Below are 17,201 nucleotides of genomic sequence, written 5' to 3' on the forward strand. Positions count from 1 at the left end.
CTCTAATATTCAGGAGGGATGTTGTATTTAAGACAGCAGAGAAGACACGATAGAACGAAATTTTATTTCACCTTCTTCCATTACTTCCATTACAAAAGAGATGGTAAGCTCTGATGTCAGAAAGTATAGAAGATAAGTACATTTGGTCAGTCAGCTCTTCAGTGTTTTCATGCCAAAATTGTTACAGAAAACATCTGGAATCTATTAAGGAAAAGATACTCTGAGTTCAGCCTCATAAAGTCAAGTTGAGTACATTGGGAAAGTATGGGAAGATGAGAGGGAGCAAATTCCATTAATTTGCTAGGATTCTGTGCAAACTCGCTTGCAGTTTAGTGAGGAATTTGGCTTGGGTAGAAAGCAAAACAAACAAAAAAAACTTGTCCTGGAGTAAGGAAACTAGGACTTATTCCTGGAAAACATGCTTGTCATAAAGACCAGTGTATGATAGAAAAAACACATAATTCTTATTGTCTAGTTTACACTTAACTATGTGAAATGTGTTCAGCCCCCTTGAAAATGTTCGTACGTATTGGTGAAAGAATTTGAGGCCAGTAAGTGGTACAGAGCTCTGTAACGGGAGGGAAGAAGCCCAGTCAGGTGGAAAGCAGGGGCACTAGGCTTCAGCAGTCAAATAAATTAGGAATGTTACAGACTTGAGTTTGATATTATCCAAGGGGACAGTTGAAAATTGTATTCATAAAGACTTCTTCTGTAGAATTATTTGCAAGGATGAAGTGTGAGTAGAGTAAAAATGTACCATACTTAAAGCTTTGCTTTAGTTAGAAAAAAATTGAAATAGTGGTAGCAAACTATGTTTGCTGTTGTTTAGCTGTCATCAGTGATTTCATTCGAAGAGAGATCTGTCCAGAGCATGATATCTTTTAGAAAAGCAAGCCCTGAAGACTGCTTGATATGATGTATACTGTGCCTTACAACCATTCAGGCTTCCTCCGAATGATCACAGTAAAATTTGGTATATGTAGGTTTGAATCCTTCATTCAGGTAGTATATCATCAGACCTTCATTTTTACATTCTGCTGGAGAAAGTGCTGAGTATTAGGATAGATAGTCTGAAGGATGAGACTGTATTGCATTTGGATTGCACTATTCTACTTAACAATGTTTTCCAGGCAGGATGCTTTTTGTTATACATAAAGGCATTTGAGTAATGTAGATGTGTAATGGCACCTTGAGACTAGCAGTGCTTCACAGCTGAAGCTCCATCAGAGGAAAGCTTAACTTTTGCAATTGCTCATATATAAATAGGATTAACAAGCGATTTCCATGTTCCATGAATACTATGGCTTTTTTTTTTTTTTTTTTTTTTTTAATCAGGAAACATCCACTTTATTTAACCCATCTCCTACCTTGTAGTTGTAATTTATGGGTTAACTTTTATGTTTTCAATAAGTCCCCTTTCTGGGCTTCACTGCAGTTTGGTAAAAGTTGCCCATTCACCAAAAGAAGAATCTTATCATAGAGAACTGCCAAGAGGAAGACAGAATGGAAAAGATTCTAGACTTCTTGTAGCAATCAGAACTTTCTTTGAATGTTATAAATTTTTTGTCTGAAGTGGAAACTCATTTAAAACTGTGCTTGTTATGTTTTTAGTGCCTCCTGTGCTGACTGTGGTAAAATAGAGATATCAGTGGGCATCTCAGGCACACTGGAATTTGGAGTTGTGTCAAAGTCAAGTAATTTCCATGAAAACTAAAACTAAAAGATCTTACAGAAATGAAAGCATGGATTGTGACTGAATAGAGAAAGAGATGCATTTTTTTCAGTAAGTTATAATCAAGCATTGTCATTGTATAGACGTTAGCCAAGTTTAGTGTTTATCTTTGTAATGCTGCTATCTCATTAGATGCTTGTTGCCTAAGGTTGCTAGTTTTCTTTAGCGATGATTATAGTACAAGACCCTGACAGCTCAGCTGTGCAGATTAAAACATTTGTACTCTTCTTTGTAGCCGTAGTTGCATTCACTGTTCCAGACAGTCAGTGCTTGCACAGATTTTCCTTTGGATTGCTGAGTTAGACAAAGCATCTTAATAGTCTTGGAATCCTTTAATAGAATTTAGAAAGATGTTGCTATTTGGATTTGTGCTCTTTGGTGTCCTTGGCCCACAAACAAGTCATGCGATCAGTATATTTTTTTTTCTGGGTTGCTGGCATTCCCTGGTTTGGGAGAAGATGAATGCGATACCAGCTCTTTCCTATTTTGGTTCTATTGATGGGTAAGTTCTGTTCTGTGGTTGTGTGGCCTTTGCACTAAACACTGTGAATTGTTCACAGCCTGAGATCTGTACTTCAGTGAAAATGAACTGCAAGGCAAATTAGCAGGTCAAGCCAAGCCAATCCATGGAAAAAACAGAGTCAGCTATAAGCTGTTTGGTGATTTTTGCAGTTGCCTTAGGAGTAATGCATACATACTTCATGAGTAAGATTTTCAAGAATTAATTACCTGAAAGGAATTTCAGTATAACTGACAGGCTTATATTTGTCCAGGTTTACTATAGAACTTAATCAGAGCAATAAAAAAATAACTTGCATTTTAATTCTACTACGTGTCTATTATTCCATGAGTAATGAATTGGGACATTCTGATTATGTAGGCAAAACAGGACTCTTCAGTCCTTCAAAGTTCATTACATGCTCTCCAAGTCCTACCCCAAGATCTATGTTATCTTTAGTTACTTCATCCAGTGCACACTCTCAGTCCTAAGAAGTTTTGTCATCTAAGGAATGCTGCGGTCTTTTCTGACAGTGTTTGTACAAGTCTTTGAGAGTTGAATAGTCTCAGTGATCATTATCAACTCTTTTAACTCACTGACATTACCTTCTGTCTCTACCTCTACTCTTGCGCTGCTGCTTTCTGGCCCAGCGTCTTCAGCATTTGTAGCAAAGGAACCTGATCTTTTTTTTAGAGCATCAATCTTCTGTATGCCTTTTGGTGCTCTCAAGGAAGGAGAATGTTTAGCTTCCAACAAATTTGTTTCCATTAAGTATCAACTGTCCATCAGCAAAAAAAAAAAAAAAAAAAAAAAAAAAAATTTGAAAAGTTTATAAAATATTCCAAACTGTAAATGGAGAAACTGTCATATGAACTTCACCTTTAGCCTATAAAAATGAAAATGGTTGTCAGCAATGACTGAGAACTCTTCTCTTTTGTCTTGCCAACCAAAAAGGAAATAAAAATCCTTCTCCATTTTTTTTTTTTTGCTGCAATCTATCTTCTTTTGCTTAGTAGTGATGGAATAAATAGTGGAACTAGGCTCTATTATTTGTGTACAGATGCTGCATTAAATAGATTGTGAGTGGGATGAAAGGCTCAATATATACAGAGTTGTGTTTATTTAACAAAAGGTGTATTGGTGATTAATATGATTTTCTGTACGTTGATGTATGCTACTGCTAGTAGAAAGGTTCTCACTTGTAGTTGAGTGACTTGTTCAAAGGCTTGAAACTGTTGATTTAGTCAAAGATGGATTACTGGTGGAGTCCTTGTAGCAAAATGTGAGAGACTTTTCTATTCAGTGCATGGAGCAGCTACTGGGGGAGGGGAGGAGCTTAAAAAATGAAGCAAAATGAAAACAAAATAAAAAAGCAACCCAAGAAACAATGCTGATAATAGGAGTAGGTAGTAATAGCATGCTGGTTTGCAAAGGGTTGAGACAGGAGACTCCTGTTACTGCATGACAGATCAGACAAATGGCAAATGGAAGTTGGCGTACATAAATATGAAATCATTGCCCAGACACTTGTGAACATTGTTTGGGAGACAGAAAAATCTAGTTTATTCAGATCTTGAAATAGGGTAATGTTTAAGGAATCTGATCTCCCAAGAATGTTATCTGGTTGCTACCTGGATGGTTATGGAAGTCCTTATCCATGGTGTCTTCATCTGGAGCAAATGAACCTCCCTGATCCACTTTAGTCGTTGATCTACGTGACTGCTCCAGCTATGCATGATCTATGCATGATCTGTTGATGCTGACTAACTTGAACTGTGTGCTGAACGTCTCCTATTTTCCTTTCCTCATTTTTTCAAGTTGATTTGTTGTTCCAAATTGATCCATTATCCTGTTTATGCAGACTTCTAGCTGGGGAGTAGCAAGACCACACAGAGCTGTGCGTTGCTCATTGACGCAGCTGCACTACCCAACACACTGCAGTTATAGGACCACTTTGAATTACTCAATTGTAACTTAAGTTCTTGCCACAAATTTATGTATACAGGAGAAAATATTGTTTTCTATAAGCAGTAATGAGCTCTCAATTAGAGGGATAAACACCTTGAAATTATAGCAGTTCTATGAAAAAGTCAGCTTAATACTCAGTAGTGTGGAGTCAGGAGTGCAAAGTATCATAAGATAAATTAAGAAAAGTCAATTTATGTCTTACACATAGACATCCCACTCAGGAGATTCCTGAGTCACAAATGGATGGAGGGGCCTGCAGAGAATCCTAGGGAAGTATCCTTCATTTGTTCTAGTAAACTCCTGTCATTAGCCACGGTTGAAGGAAGAATGCTGTGTTGACGTTTGGTCTGAATCTTTGTAGCTATGCTGATAGCTACAGAATTGGAAGGATCTATTTTTTTTTTTTTTTAATCTTGACCAGTCTTTTAAATTTCTTATTATTGTCCTTAGCTCTGTCAGCCTTTGCTCTGGCTGATACTTTTTGCTTTCATTGTTCATTTTCTACTTAAAATTTTTAACCTGTCTGTTGTGAATTATCATTTAACAAGGGCAAACCTTTTGCTGGTATTTTCTGTACTCTGGAATAAAAGCTTTTTTGTTCTGTTCTTCATAAACTAAAGCCCAATGTTTACTCTCACGTCTCACTTGAAAATTTTCTTCTAATTTTTTCAAGTAGATTCTGTTGTGATCACTGGTCCCTGGGTGTTTATTCTATCTATATGTGGTCCAGAATAGTAATATTGTAAGATATCAGGTGCAGTCTTATTTAAGCTAACATAATTATTTTTTCAATATTTTATTTTGTTTGTGAGTGACTGAGATTTCCGCTCTACTTTCTAGTGAAGGACCCTACAAATACCACAGCTGTTACTTCACAGGTGACCAGGTAGACCTGAATGACCTATTGCAGGAATGGAAGGAAAAATTAGTGTGGGGAATGTAGCCTAATCAAACAGGAGATGTTAAAATGACCACGTATTTACACCCACTTCAGTTGTAGCTGCAGTATTGTCTTCATTGTGCATCTGTTCTTTGCTTCTTAAGTCACCTATTATGTATAAATCTTTGTGAGATCCTGTAGATTCGAACAGCATAACTCTCTTGGGAATAATCATGCTTTTTTTTTTTTTTTTCTTCTGGAGTGTATTGGTATGATCTAAATGGCCATGAGGATGTATAGGTTGTTTTTAAGCATGTATAATATTCCTAGAGTAAATGAAGAAATAGTAGCTTTTTTTAAAATTGGTGCCGTTTAACCATGAATAATCGACTACTTATGAGAGTATAATTCACTTTTAGATGTTTTGTCAATTTATGTACTGAGAGATGTAAAAGCTACTCTGAAACAAGAGCCATCTTATCCATGATACAAAAGACTGAGCAAAAGTCAATTCTTCAGACTCACTCATAAAGAATCTTCAGTTATCTGTGTGTTGCCTGGATTTAGCACTGCTTTATAAGTGTAGATACACAGCTTAATGGTTTTAAAGAAGACTCTGACATGTAGTTTGTGTGAGTCCTAACTATGTAGGACATTATAGTGTAAGCCTGTGGAGAAAATAAACATGAATGACACCAGTCTTCTGAAGACATTCTAACCATAATCATCATTTTATTAGAAACACATTTTTAATCTCTTTAATAGTCAGTAGTCAAAGTTGGTTACAAGAAGGAAAAAAAAACCTTCTTCTTACACAGGATTTCAGAATAGGAAGTAGTACTTTTTTGGCCATATGTCAGAATCTCTTATAGCTCTTATTTAAAATAAGTCTTAGCTTTGTCATTGTGTAGCTAGAGGATATGAAGCTGAGCACAGGCTTAAATCACATGAGTAGCAAATGTAGATTGCTCACTGGACATTGATATAACCACTTGCATGAGAACTTGTGTGTCCAGAGCATTTCAGGATTAAGGACTTACTATGCTGTGGTCATAATGCATTTGATGTGTTCTGTTGTCTGCAAGTAGATGGTGCCTGCATTCCTTACAAACTCCAGAATTACTTGATTTAGTATGAAGAGTATCAGAGTCTGAGAGTGCCAGAAAATAAAACTGACAGGTGAGGAGCAAAGCTTGAAAGAGAGAAAATATGTAGGGTTGCCTGCAAAAAGTGGCTGTTATTGTGCTTAAGCAGCTGGTGCTTGTGGTGTAAGCAGGATGCAGACCTTTCTGCCCCTCAGGCTCTAACCTTATGTATTTGTCAGCTGATTTGCTATATTAAAGGCCCATCAGGACCCAGATCTAAATCATAGAGCCAAATATGAGAGGCTCCAAATGCAAGCTTTTTGGAGGAGGTGAAGAATTACCGTGGTTACTGTCTAACAAAGTAGAAGCAGGTTGAATAGCAGGGGAATCTTTTCTTTTCCTAGGCAAACATGATGTACCAGCTGGAAATTGAGGCATGACAAATTCAAATTATAGATAAGGTGTCCATTTTAGCACTGGAAATAATCTCTGAAGAGCATACATGGTAAATATGTACATGCATATAGTACTGTTTCACATGAAAATCTTTATATCAAGAGACCTTTCTAAAACAAATGTTCGATTTCATCTATCAGTTTGTTGAGTTTGATAAAGCATTAATTGTGTTTAATTTTGTAGTTTATGCTTAAGTAGTTAAAGCTTAAGTAGTGTCATTATTTACATCTTCTGGCAGTAGGTTTATGAATATTTGAGGTTAGATTGATTATGGTCTAAGCTGTGTCATTTTGTCAGAGGTTAAAAGAGAAGCAAGCTTGAATTGAGTCACTTCTCATAATCTTGAAGCTTTGGTTTCTGCCCTCTGACTTAGAGCATCTTACTTCATGTCTCAGGTTCGTGCGAAAGTGAGCTTTTTTTCTTGATACCTGTTCCAGTCTCTTGGAAATGTCTTTTTTTTTTTTTTAAGTGCATAATGAAATTGTTATCTTAATTTTTTATTGGAATACCATTATTTTATCTGATTCTATCTCAATCCTGTGTACAGTGCATCCCTCTGTGAGGTGAGGGATGTTTATAACTAATAGGGGGCTCTAGTCCCACAGGTCCTTCCTTCTCAGTGCCTCACATCCTGAAAATTTGATTGTTTGCTGCAGAAGGCAGATCGTTAAGTCAAATTGTATCCTAAAAGTAACACTGAAGTTTCATTTACTCTGATATTTAAATAATCCTTGCACTTACTTTATGTATCAATGTATAGTTTTCTTCAACACAAAATTAGCTGAATAGAACACACTTTTCTTTAATTTTGTGCATGAAAAAGCATATGCCTAAAAAGACAAAGTATTGTTTTATATTGAAAAGTTCTAAACATATGTTTTTGTTTTTACAGGCTAAAGCGTATCTGAAGATAGCCGTAGAAATAGTAAGACGGCTGCCAGCACCTCCAGCTTGAACAGTTTGTCACAAACCAATGAAGTACTTGAACCAGTTGTCACTTACCAATGAAGTAAACTTTTGATGTGACAAGTATCAGAGTCCTGCTGCTTAATGGTGTGGACACTTTTTTTTTTTTTTTTTTTTTCTCCAAAGAGCTTCTCTAGGAGTTAATTTATCACAGTTTAAGTTACAATTGTGATATTTACCTGTTTTCAAATCATTGTTTGGCCGTGCCCAAATGGATTCAATAATGCAAAAGATGATAGATGATATTTAATTGCAGGATTGTAACATTATCAAGCAAGAAGGGACAAAGTGCATCTTTCAGATAGATGTGTCCTGTTTTAAGGTCAAGAAGGCAGCCTGTCCAGCCAACCAGAATGATGATAAGTATGCCAAGATGTAAGTCCTACTTAAGAAATGACATTTGCAATGCTATAATTTCTGTAAATTCTGATTCAGCTTTTCATCTTGCTTGACTACCAAAATGACTGTAACCTTTGCAAAACCTTTAGTAGAAAAATTCAGTTATGTAACTGCAGTACATTTTTGCTCCTTAAAAAAAAAAATACACATATACTATGCTTATAATGTGTCATGAACAAATTAATTTGTTATTAGATAATGTTCAATCACGAATTAATTCAGTTTACTGGATAATGGATTACATGACCCTTAGGCTCATTTCTTGACTGCCTTACAATGTAATAGACTAGCATGGGACACAAGATAACTGAGGTCTTTGTGGCAAACTCCAGAGCTTGATTTGCCAGGGTATGTCAGGGGAAGCACTCAAGATAAATTAAATTCATGAATGCATATTTCTAATACAGTGCAGCAACTTGGAATTTAAGTGTAAAGATAAAATTTTGAAGGAGGGAAGACTTTGGTCTTCAAACTGCATGGCCCTTTTGGTTTTGTTACCTTACTGCTTCTGCGATATTTATTCTTGTGTTGTTGATCAAGTAAAAGAATATGTCATCAGGGAGTGAGTTTCTGTCTACAATTAGATGTTTGAGTTGGCATTTGGGCCTTTTCATCTAGTCAATAGTAAGTATAGATATCCTAAACACAAATGTTAACTAGACTGGGAGATTCTCCACACTAAGGAATTCTGTGTGCTATTAAATTCTCTGGGACACAGATTCTGCCTGTAATACAAATAATTATTCATACGTTTTTCATTAGTTGATTTTCCTTACTGAAGCTCTAGAAGATGAAAAGGAAAAAAAAAAAAAAAAGTATCCATTTACATTAGGAGCATTAAATCATATGTACCCAGAATTTATATTGTGAGAGGGGCATAAATTATGGGTTAAAGTTCAAGGTTAATTGAATTTGCAAGCATGTAAATGATGTGCTTCGAAACTTAGTTTGCTTATTTAGTTATTTCAAGTCAATCTTGACACGTATAATTAAGCTGCCTCTCGTGTGCCTTCCCTCATGAGGCCTTGTACCAGTGTTTTATTTTTCTGTTGCGTGTTGTCCCGGGCCTTTAGAACTGAAACAAATACTCAGACCCTTACAGTTGTTGACTGGATTTTACTGAAATATAAGCTGGCTGAATATTCTGTTCTTTATTCCATTGGTAACGTCATTCCTTTATATTTTCTCTGTGCATTATTTACTTGTGTTTTACCTGTTGTAGTATTTACGTCTATAATAACTGTGTGATGGTTTTGGGGTAGTACAGTCATTTAAGAAAAAAAAGAAGTGGGATTTCTGACTTTTTTAGCAAAAGGCTGTTATCCTATTAACTTTGCAAAAAGGTTTGTAAATGCTTCTGACAAGCAGTTCATATTGAAAGTGAACAATGAGCACACCTATACTTTTACTAATTTTTACTTTTCCTCCTTTTGATGAATTACTGATGAATTACTGTCTTTGCTGTATTAAAACTGTTACCTTTAGAACTGTGTTTAATGCACTTTTATTACAGAAGGGAGTTATGATTACATGTAATTATGATTACATGTAATCAGTTTCTAAACCAGTTTGAAAATTCATATTTAATAAATATTTTCGTGGAAGGATTGAACAACTAGCAGATGAAAGCTGATTTATTGATTTTTTTTTTTTTTTTTTTTAACTTATCAGTCATTAAAATATATATATGTATATAAATACATAATATATATATAATTGCATAAAGGACCATGAGAATAGGTGGGATATCTTAGCATTTCAAATTTAAAATGGGAACATAGTTGCGTTACTTTTCCTTTTCTCATGAACGAGAAGCACATTTCCCAGTCTTCTTCCTGCAAAAGATCTGAAGGGAATAGACACCATGTCTACTGGGACTTAATGTTACAGAAGCACACATTTATTATTATTTTTTTTTAATTCTAGGATACGTTGTTAACTAACTAGTAATGACTTCAAGTCAGTGCATGAGATTTGAAATGTTACATCATAAAATCACTGATATTGGTTATTGGTTGGCAGTTGGATCAGTCAGGCTAAGCAGGATGCACTGGCATTTAACCATACATTTATAAATAAGGTCACATACTTGACATACAGTGTTGTTTGCTCTTTCCAGCTTTAATATTTTACTTCTATCTGTCTGATATTTCCTAGTGTACCACTGTAGTTTTTTTATGAAGGTGCTAATCCTAACGATAGGTCTCATCTGTCCTGAACTGCAGGGTCAGATGCTCTTTGCTCAGAAGCAGTGGAAGACTTCTTGTAGAATTACCATGATCATGGGTTAGCAGCACATAATAACTGATGGTTGTGCTGGAAGTTGCAATTACAGGCAGCAGCATCTCCCCAGGCAAGGGAGGCATGTGGACAGAGGGACAGAGGCTGCCCCATGCCATCTACTTTGTGTGTGCTGAGGGCACTGCTGCTGGATTGCCTTGCAGTGCTGCCCTATCCACGTGAGCTGCTGCAGTTCCTTCTGTCCTCTTTGGCATGCTGCTCTTCAGGTCATGAGCACAGCTGTGCTTGTGGGTAACTCCTGCTGTTCCTTGCTGAGAAGTACACTGTGTCTTAATACACTGTGTTTCCTGGCTTTCAGCAGTCTCAATTTTGCTGAAGTTGAAGCTCAAAGCAGGTATGAAAGCGCGTTTGTTGGTGAAATATTTTGCTATAAAACTTCTGTTGCTACATTCTGATTGCTTCAAACTGTTAAGCCACTTAAGACTGTGGTTTGTGCATTCCTGCAGATGTTAAATTTCGCAATAGCAGTGACACTGTAATTGTTCTTTGAAGTTGTGAGAGGAAAGTAGTTTACAAATCAGTTTTTTCTCTACTAATTCAATTAGACTTTAAACTACAGCACTTTTTGGTTGCTCTGATTGGTGATCATGGAATTGAAGCAGCTCATTTCAGTGTAGCAACAAGAACAACAAAAGTAATTCTGAATTTGCTTCAAATAGACTGACTTGGATTTAGTACGGCAGACGAATCCCTCCACAGTGTCCTTCTCTTTGTGGGAATGATTCTCATCTGGGCCTGCGCCAGCTCCCTTTAGTCCTTGCTTGTGATTCTGCTGGAGCCATTGAAGTGGGCTGTTGGTGTGCTGGTCAGCTGTGCTCTGGTGGTTACTGGGCCTCATAGTGCATGCTGAGGGCTGCAGCCAAGGGGGAGAAGAAAGGGAGGTAGTGCTAGTGAGAATATCTCCAGGTTCCCAGAAGGCTGTGCCTTACTAACACCCAACTTGCTGCTGCTGGGGATAATCAGACGGAGAATGACAACAAAGGAAAAGCCTTCTGTTGCTTAGGTGATTTTAGTCTGTGAGTGACTCTGGGGGCTGCAGAATTGATTTGCAAAGGCCCCTGTGATACTGTACAATGAGATAAAGGGGATTTAGGTGCCCCAGCTGTGCAGAGCACTGCAATAGCAAATACAGCCCAGAGATTGGCGTGTGAGCTCTGTACCTGAATAGCCAGGGCACTCCTTCAACAAGGGGAGCCAGGCTCTGTTCCCATCTTTCCAGATGTTGGTGTGGGTGATGTCTCCATGCCTGCATATTCACAGGGACAGCAGTGAAGGCACAAAGACCTGTCCTGCGTCTAAGATGCAAATGTGCAGCCCCTACACTTAGGGTAATTCCTCAGTTTAGTCTTCACTAAGGACAAGCAAGGAGCTTTTGCTGTTTCCCTTATAAAGCCATATTGCTTATAAAAGGAGTAAGAAGCATAGTCCTAATTGCAGGAAGCGTTTTTAGCCTAATGACTTGAGCTGGACTTTGATCCTTGCCTGTAGTGTTTTTGATGAATTTTACCAAATTTTTGTGTGTCTGAGTAACATAACATGTTTGATGGGTAGGAGAAGTCTGATGCTGTGGCTGCTCACAGGCTGAAGGAAAGATGGTACAACTCTGCTCTGGGGTTTGGTAAGTGAGTGCTGGACGAGTGTCTCACAGCCCCATCTGGGTCCATATTGTCATTATCCTTATAGAGCAGAAATAGCTCTTGATGGAGATGCTTAGGCAGAACAGTTCCGCTTAAGGAGCATGACAGCAAGATGGATCTGAATTGCTGATTTAATTTCAGAACTGACTTACAATGACAGGAGTTATTCCTTATGATGATGATTATTTTTTATTTTGGCAGTATAGGAGCCGAGGCACCAGTATGTCAGCCCACATATCAGCAAAAGAAAAAAAAATCATTCAAAAAGCAGCTTTCAGCTACATTTAAGACTTATCTTTTATGTGGATTCTGTTTTACATTATGAAGATATTAAGTCTGAAAATAATGTGTATATATAAAGATCTGTATTTTTCCATTATCTTGACACATTCAGTGAGGCTTTCTTTTTGGCAAAAAGAGGACAGACAGAGCTTGTTATTTCTTATGTACCTATTGCTCTGCTTCTCTGTTTATGAGTTTGGATCTGAGTACCCACTTTAATCTATGTAAATAAATGGCTTCTCCCAGGGTGTACATGAGCCCTCGAACAAGCTGGTGGGGAGAACATCTGTTGTCCTTTAATGTTGTTTTGAGGACTCACAAATTTATTTGAAGTGCTTTCACTCACACCACTGGGATTTTATGAAACTTGTGTTATTTCCTGTGGTCCAGAGGTTGTTTCTTCTTTTCCAAGAGAAAGACAGAAGACTTCTCACACTTGCCTCCCCCATGAATGCTTCCTGTTACTACATGAGGGCTGTTTTAAGAATACAACCTTCTGACAACTTTTTGTCTGAAACATGTTTATTTTTAACGATTTTTTTGATGGTACTAGAGCACTATTCCCTTCAAAGGGTTTCTTTTTTAAAATGATATTGAGGAAATGCTCTAACAGTTTTAAAGCCCAGTTTGGCTGCTATTTGGTTGAAATAAAATGTGAGAAGCCTATTAAGGCAAGTTCGTGTGCTGTTCCTCTAGCGTGTAAATGTTACAAATATTTTTTACATTTAAGTGAAACTGCTAAAGTAAACAAAAGTTGAAGAGCCTGAACGTTTCCTGCTCCACAACGAGCATTCTGGAGGTGATGTGAGACCTGACTGTGGGGTGGTCGAACGGGCGGGGATGAGTTTGTGTTATCTGCTGGATCAGGAAGTGTCTGCCTGCCGCTTTCTAGAGGAGGAATTTCCATATAAACAGGCTTTTGTCTCTGATACCTTGAGGCCTCTAGTTAGTTTCATTCAAGATTGAATCAGGGAGGATTTGGGTTTGCACCACTTCCTGTTGCTGGATAATAGGACTCAATGGCTATTTCAGAGAGTTACTTTTTAAAACAAGCATTAAAGGGCTGGGAAAATGTGCCTCCTAAGCATCTAGGCTTTGAAAACCTAGTCTAACAAACCCGAAATTTATTCGCGAGTGCCAGCGCTACTGACATCTCTTTTGTAATGCTATAATATCCCAAGCTGTGGGAAAGCCTGTGAATCTGTTGCTTGTTTGCACTTTTTTTAATAAATGTGTATTTAATACATTTCTTATGTAACATAGATACTGCTGCTTCACTACTACTGCTGCTTAATTTCTCTGCATAATAAAGCTCTTATTTCGAAAGCGGATTTCCTTGCCTGTTGGTCCTAACACATCTAGAAATTATTACTCTAGAGAAAGAGGCGATACCGCTCTTGGATGCTGAATGTCATCCTTCAGTTTGGGTTGGTGTGGAAAACTAATCTCTGTCTTTATGAATGTTCGTGGGTTTGTTACCCTGATGGGAAATAAATCTTCAATAATACAAAATGAAACTGCTGATAAAACGTCCTTTAATTATAAAGAGCTGGTGGTTCATGAAGGTTGAAAAAAATACGCACTAGAGATATTTATTTTGAAGTATTTCTATTTTTATACTTTTTAAGTACAACTTTTAAGGCAGACCTGCAGAGCAGTAAGGACATTTGGACAAACTCTGCCATGGAAATGGGTTATTTTCCACTGGCTGCAAAGTTCTGCTCTTCTCACACAGAATGACTCACACAGGTTAAGTATTGCTCAACGTCAGTATTTGTGTACAGAACGCTGCAAATGAATCTGCAATAGCAGATGAGAGGAGGGAAAGCAATGAAGTGCCAGCCTTTGCCTGCAATGACCTCATGCCAGGAAGCAAGAGGAGTTTGGTACAGCAAAACTACAAGCAGAATTACACCTTTAGTGAAGGCAGGTGGGTCAGGGCAGAACAGAGGATGTCTGAGTAGTTTGTAAACTGGAGTGGTGTATGAGAGGAAATAAAACATTTGTACTGATAGAAATAAAATTGGAACATACCTGTCCTGCTTTGACGGAATTGTTCACATGTGAAGTATATGACTAGGGATGTCTGGCATCACAGAGATACTGATCTTGGTGCTTCAGGAATGAGGAGGGACAGAAGGGTCAGATTGCTGCAGTCCATCAGGAGTCCTGATCCATGATGCTGTTTCTTCATGGTAGGGAGGTTACAGGAATGTATATTTACAAGAGAACTGCTTAAAAAGCAAACAAACGACAGCAGTTGCCACAGAATGTTACTTGAGAAAATAGACCAAAATAAATTAACCTGAAGTTTCATCTATTCCAATCCTTTTTTGTCAGTCAGCATTATACAAATTGTTTCATGTTTCCTTTTTCAGCACTTTACTGGTGCTGGTTGGTAAGTTGAAAATAAATGGGTCTATATATAGGGGCGACAAGATGGGTAATTGGTGTTTTAAGGTGAGATTACAGAATTTTCTTCAAAACAAAATGAAGAATGGTGTGGTCGTTCTATATTTTCTGTTTTGATTTGGAGAACTACAGTAAGAAAGGATACCTGTCATTTTGAATAGTTTGATGGAACTCTGCTAGCCAGCAGCTAGTCATATATTGACAATAAGAACATAGCCCTTAAAAAGCTCTGGGCTTTTGTCTTTATGAATGGTGTATTAACCTTATCTTCCTTGGCATGAGAACAATATCAAACTGGCTCCTAAGATCTGAAAGGCATTTGAGAAGGATGGGAGTTTATTGTCACAGAAATGGTAAGTGAAGATCTATTTAATTCAGATTTTCAATGCTGTAGGAGCCTGTAACACTGAAGTAGTGCCATGGAAGTGTTTTCACCTCCTAGGTGGGTTCCAGGTTGTCTGCGACTTGATATGGGGACAAGTCACACCCCGAACTGGGGCAGCATTAAACCTTCAGAGTCTGTGTTCTCATTTCCCTCACACAGGAAATGACTCACTGAAATATTTATTCTCCACATTGCGATCTGTGCTGCCCAGGGAAACAGGAACCTATTTACTTTATAATGTATCAGTGTATCTTATCAGACTGTAGGTATCTGGGAGCCAGAGTTGGCACTGGCCACTGTTTATTACTGGCTGGGGTTTGCTGTGTAGGAGCCCAGTTGCTATGCATGATACTTAGCAATGATGTTCTCTAATTGCACCTGACCACACCTGACTGTTGTGGACGAGGACTGCTACTTGGATTTGCTCTCCAGCTGATCAATGCTGTGTTGTTTGTAGGCCATGCCTGGCCCTTCACATCTGAAGTTACCACAGGTCATGAGAACTGCAGCTATGAGGGGACACCAGGACTGACCCTTTAGCAACCTTCACTGTGTAATTCAGTGCTTTTGGATGTTCTCAGGCACAGCAAGGGACATGGAGATGGCAGAGCTGTCAGGAAACCTGCCTGCTTTCCCTTGAAGGACTTACAAGGGCCTTGGGACACCCGGATAGCTGCAGGGCAATAACATGCTATGGGAGGTGGTCTTCCATGTTGCTAGAACATGAAACTAGTAGGGAAGGAAACAAGGAACTTCAGTACTGTGATGCCCTTCTCCCAGGGAATGGCAGTCGCTATTGTGAGTTAGTGTTTTAAGGCACACTGATTTGATGAACTGTATCTTTACCACTTGTATTGTTGTAATTATGAAAAGATTAGTGGGATTCCTGTGCACGTCATCTATACTTATGCTGTATATTGCTTTTCAATCAGATTGAATATGCCCTGATATTTTAGCGTCATCATACTCTGGTTGTCTATTTGCAGATTGTCTACTAATAATTTTATTGGTATTGCTGACTGCATCACTTTGTAAAATAGATAATTATTTCCTTCAGTGTGTTTGTGTGTGTGTGTGTGTGTGTGTGTGTATACATATATATGAGGCATTATATGTATAATATGTATAATATGTATAATATGTATAATATGTATAATATGTATAATATGTATAATATGTATAATATATATATGGTGCCTCACCCTGCTTTTACCTATGTATACACTTCTGTATATATCTCCTGCTTTTTCCATGGGGTCTCTACTACCACTACAAAAAATGGAGTAGGTATATTATTTCTTTATTTTATGTTTTTTAAACAAGTTTTAATTTCTAATGTGCTAGTCAAGCAATACTTGCAGCAAAAATGGAAGATGTTTCTGATATGTTTCTATTCTCCATGTTCTTTTGAAAGAGGATGTCATTCATAATAAAAACTTTAAAAGATGGCAGTCATATATTAAACCAAGAAACAGAATGAGGAAAACTATTGATGTATATTATATATGCATTATATATATATGTATTATATATATGTGCATTATATATATATATATATAAAACAATTCTATAGTTTCTGATGGGGCACATTGAATGCCTGTTTTCTGTAACATGCACTCGCTAGCTGAGAACCACTGAAATAAAGAAAGGAAAAAATAGAGCTTGGCATCCAAGGAAGCAGGGACGTGGTCAAAATAAATGTGGAGAGAGTGATTTATTGTTTGCCTTAGAGTGGAGAGCCAGTAAGAAGCTGGCATTTTGAAGCTGTAAGAGTGGTGATCTCACTGCAAATTAGAAATGTTATGACTTTTAAACTCTGTTGTAAATGGGAATTAATTTTACTCCTGTGATGTGTTGTGGAGAACCAGATCATGGTCGCTGTAGGTGGCCAGTTATTGCTTGACAAGTCAGGCAGCAGTAAAGCTTCCTAGCAATTAACGTCTTCCTCTTTGAGAGGATTATTACAATTTGGCCAAGACCTATTTATTGGCATTACTGCATACAAACGATTTTATTCAACAGCTGCAATCACTTTAAAGCCTTTTCCTGAACGTTGACCTCCAGAAATTTTGTCCCATAAGACATCTGTGACGTTAATTTGACTAATTGACTGACCTCGGATCTGAGGGGCATGCTTTTGCATATGTGTGAGGGAGGCACAGATTGCAAAACTGCGCTGATTGACCATCTCACACAGGA

General features: G+C 37.6%; 1 protein-coding gene across 4 annotated transcripts in view; it reads left to right on the top strand.

The window, feature by feature from the left end:
- NUBPL (NUBP iron-sulfur cluster assembly factor, mitochondrial) overlaps window positions 1-7,591 on the top strand; it is a 90,765-nt gene extending 83,174 nt beyond the window's left edge. For 3 of the 4 annotated variants that reach the window (XM_052694703.1, XM_052694701.1, XM_052694704.1), the window contains one exon: window positions 7,513-7,591. In XM_052694703.1, coding sequence (XP_052550663.1) covers window positions 7,513-7,575 — 63 coding nt within the window. In that variant the 3' untranslated portion in view covers window positions 7,576-7,591. Of the gene's footprint in view, window positions 1-2,292; window positions 2,437-7,512 lie in introns of those variants that run through there. The other variant, XM_052694702.1, reaches the window with a different exon arrangement.
- Window positions 7,592-17,201: the final 9,610 nt, after the last annotated feature.

Source organism: Tympanuchus pallidicinctus, unplaced genomic scaffold, assembly GCF_026119805.1.
Source record: "Tympanuchus pallidicinctus isolate F22 unplaced genomic scaffold, pur_lepc_1.0 scaffold3, whole genome shotgun sequence".
NCBI lineage: Eukaryota > Metazoa > Chordata > Aves > Galliformes > Phasianidae > Tympanuchus > Tympanuchus pallidicinctus.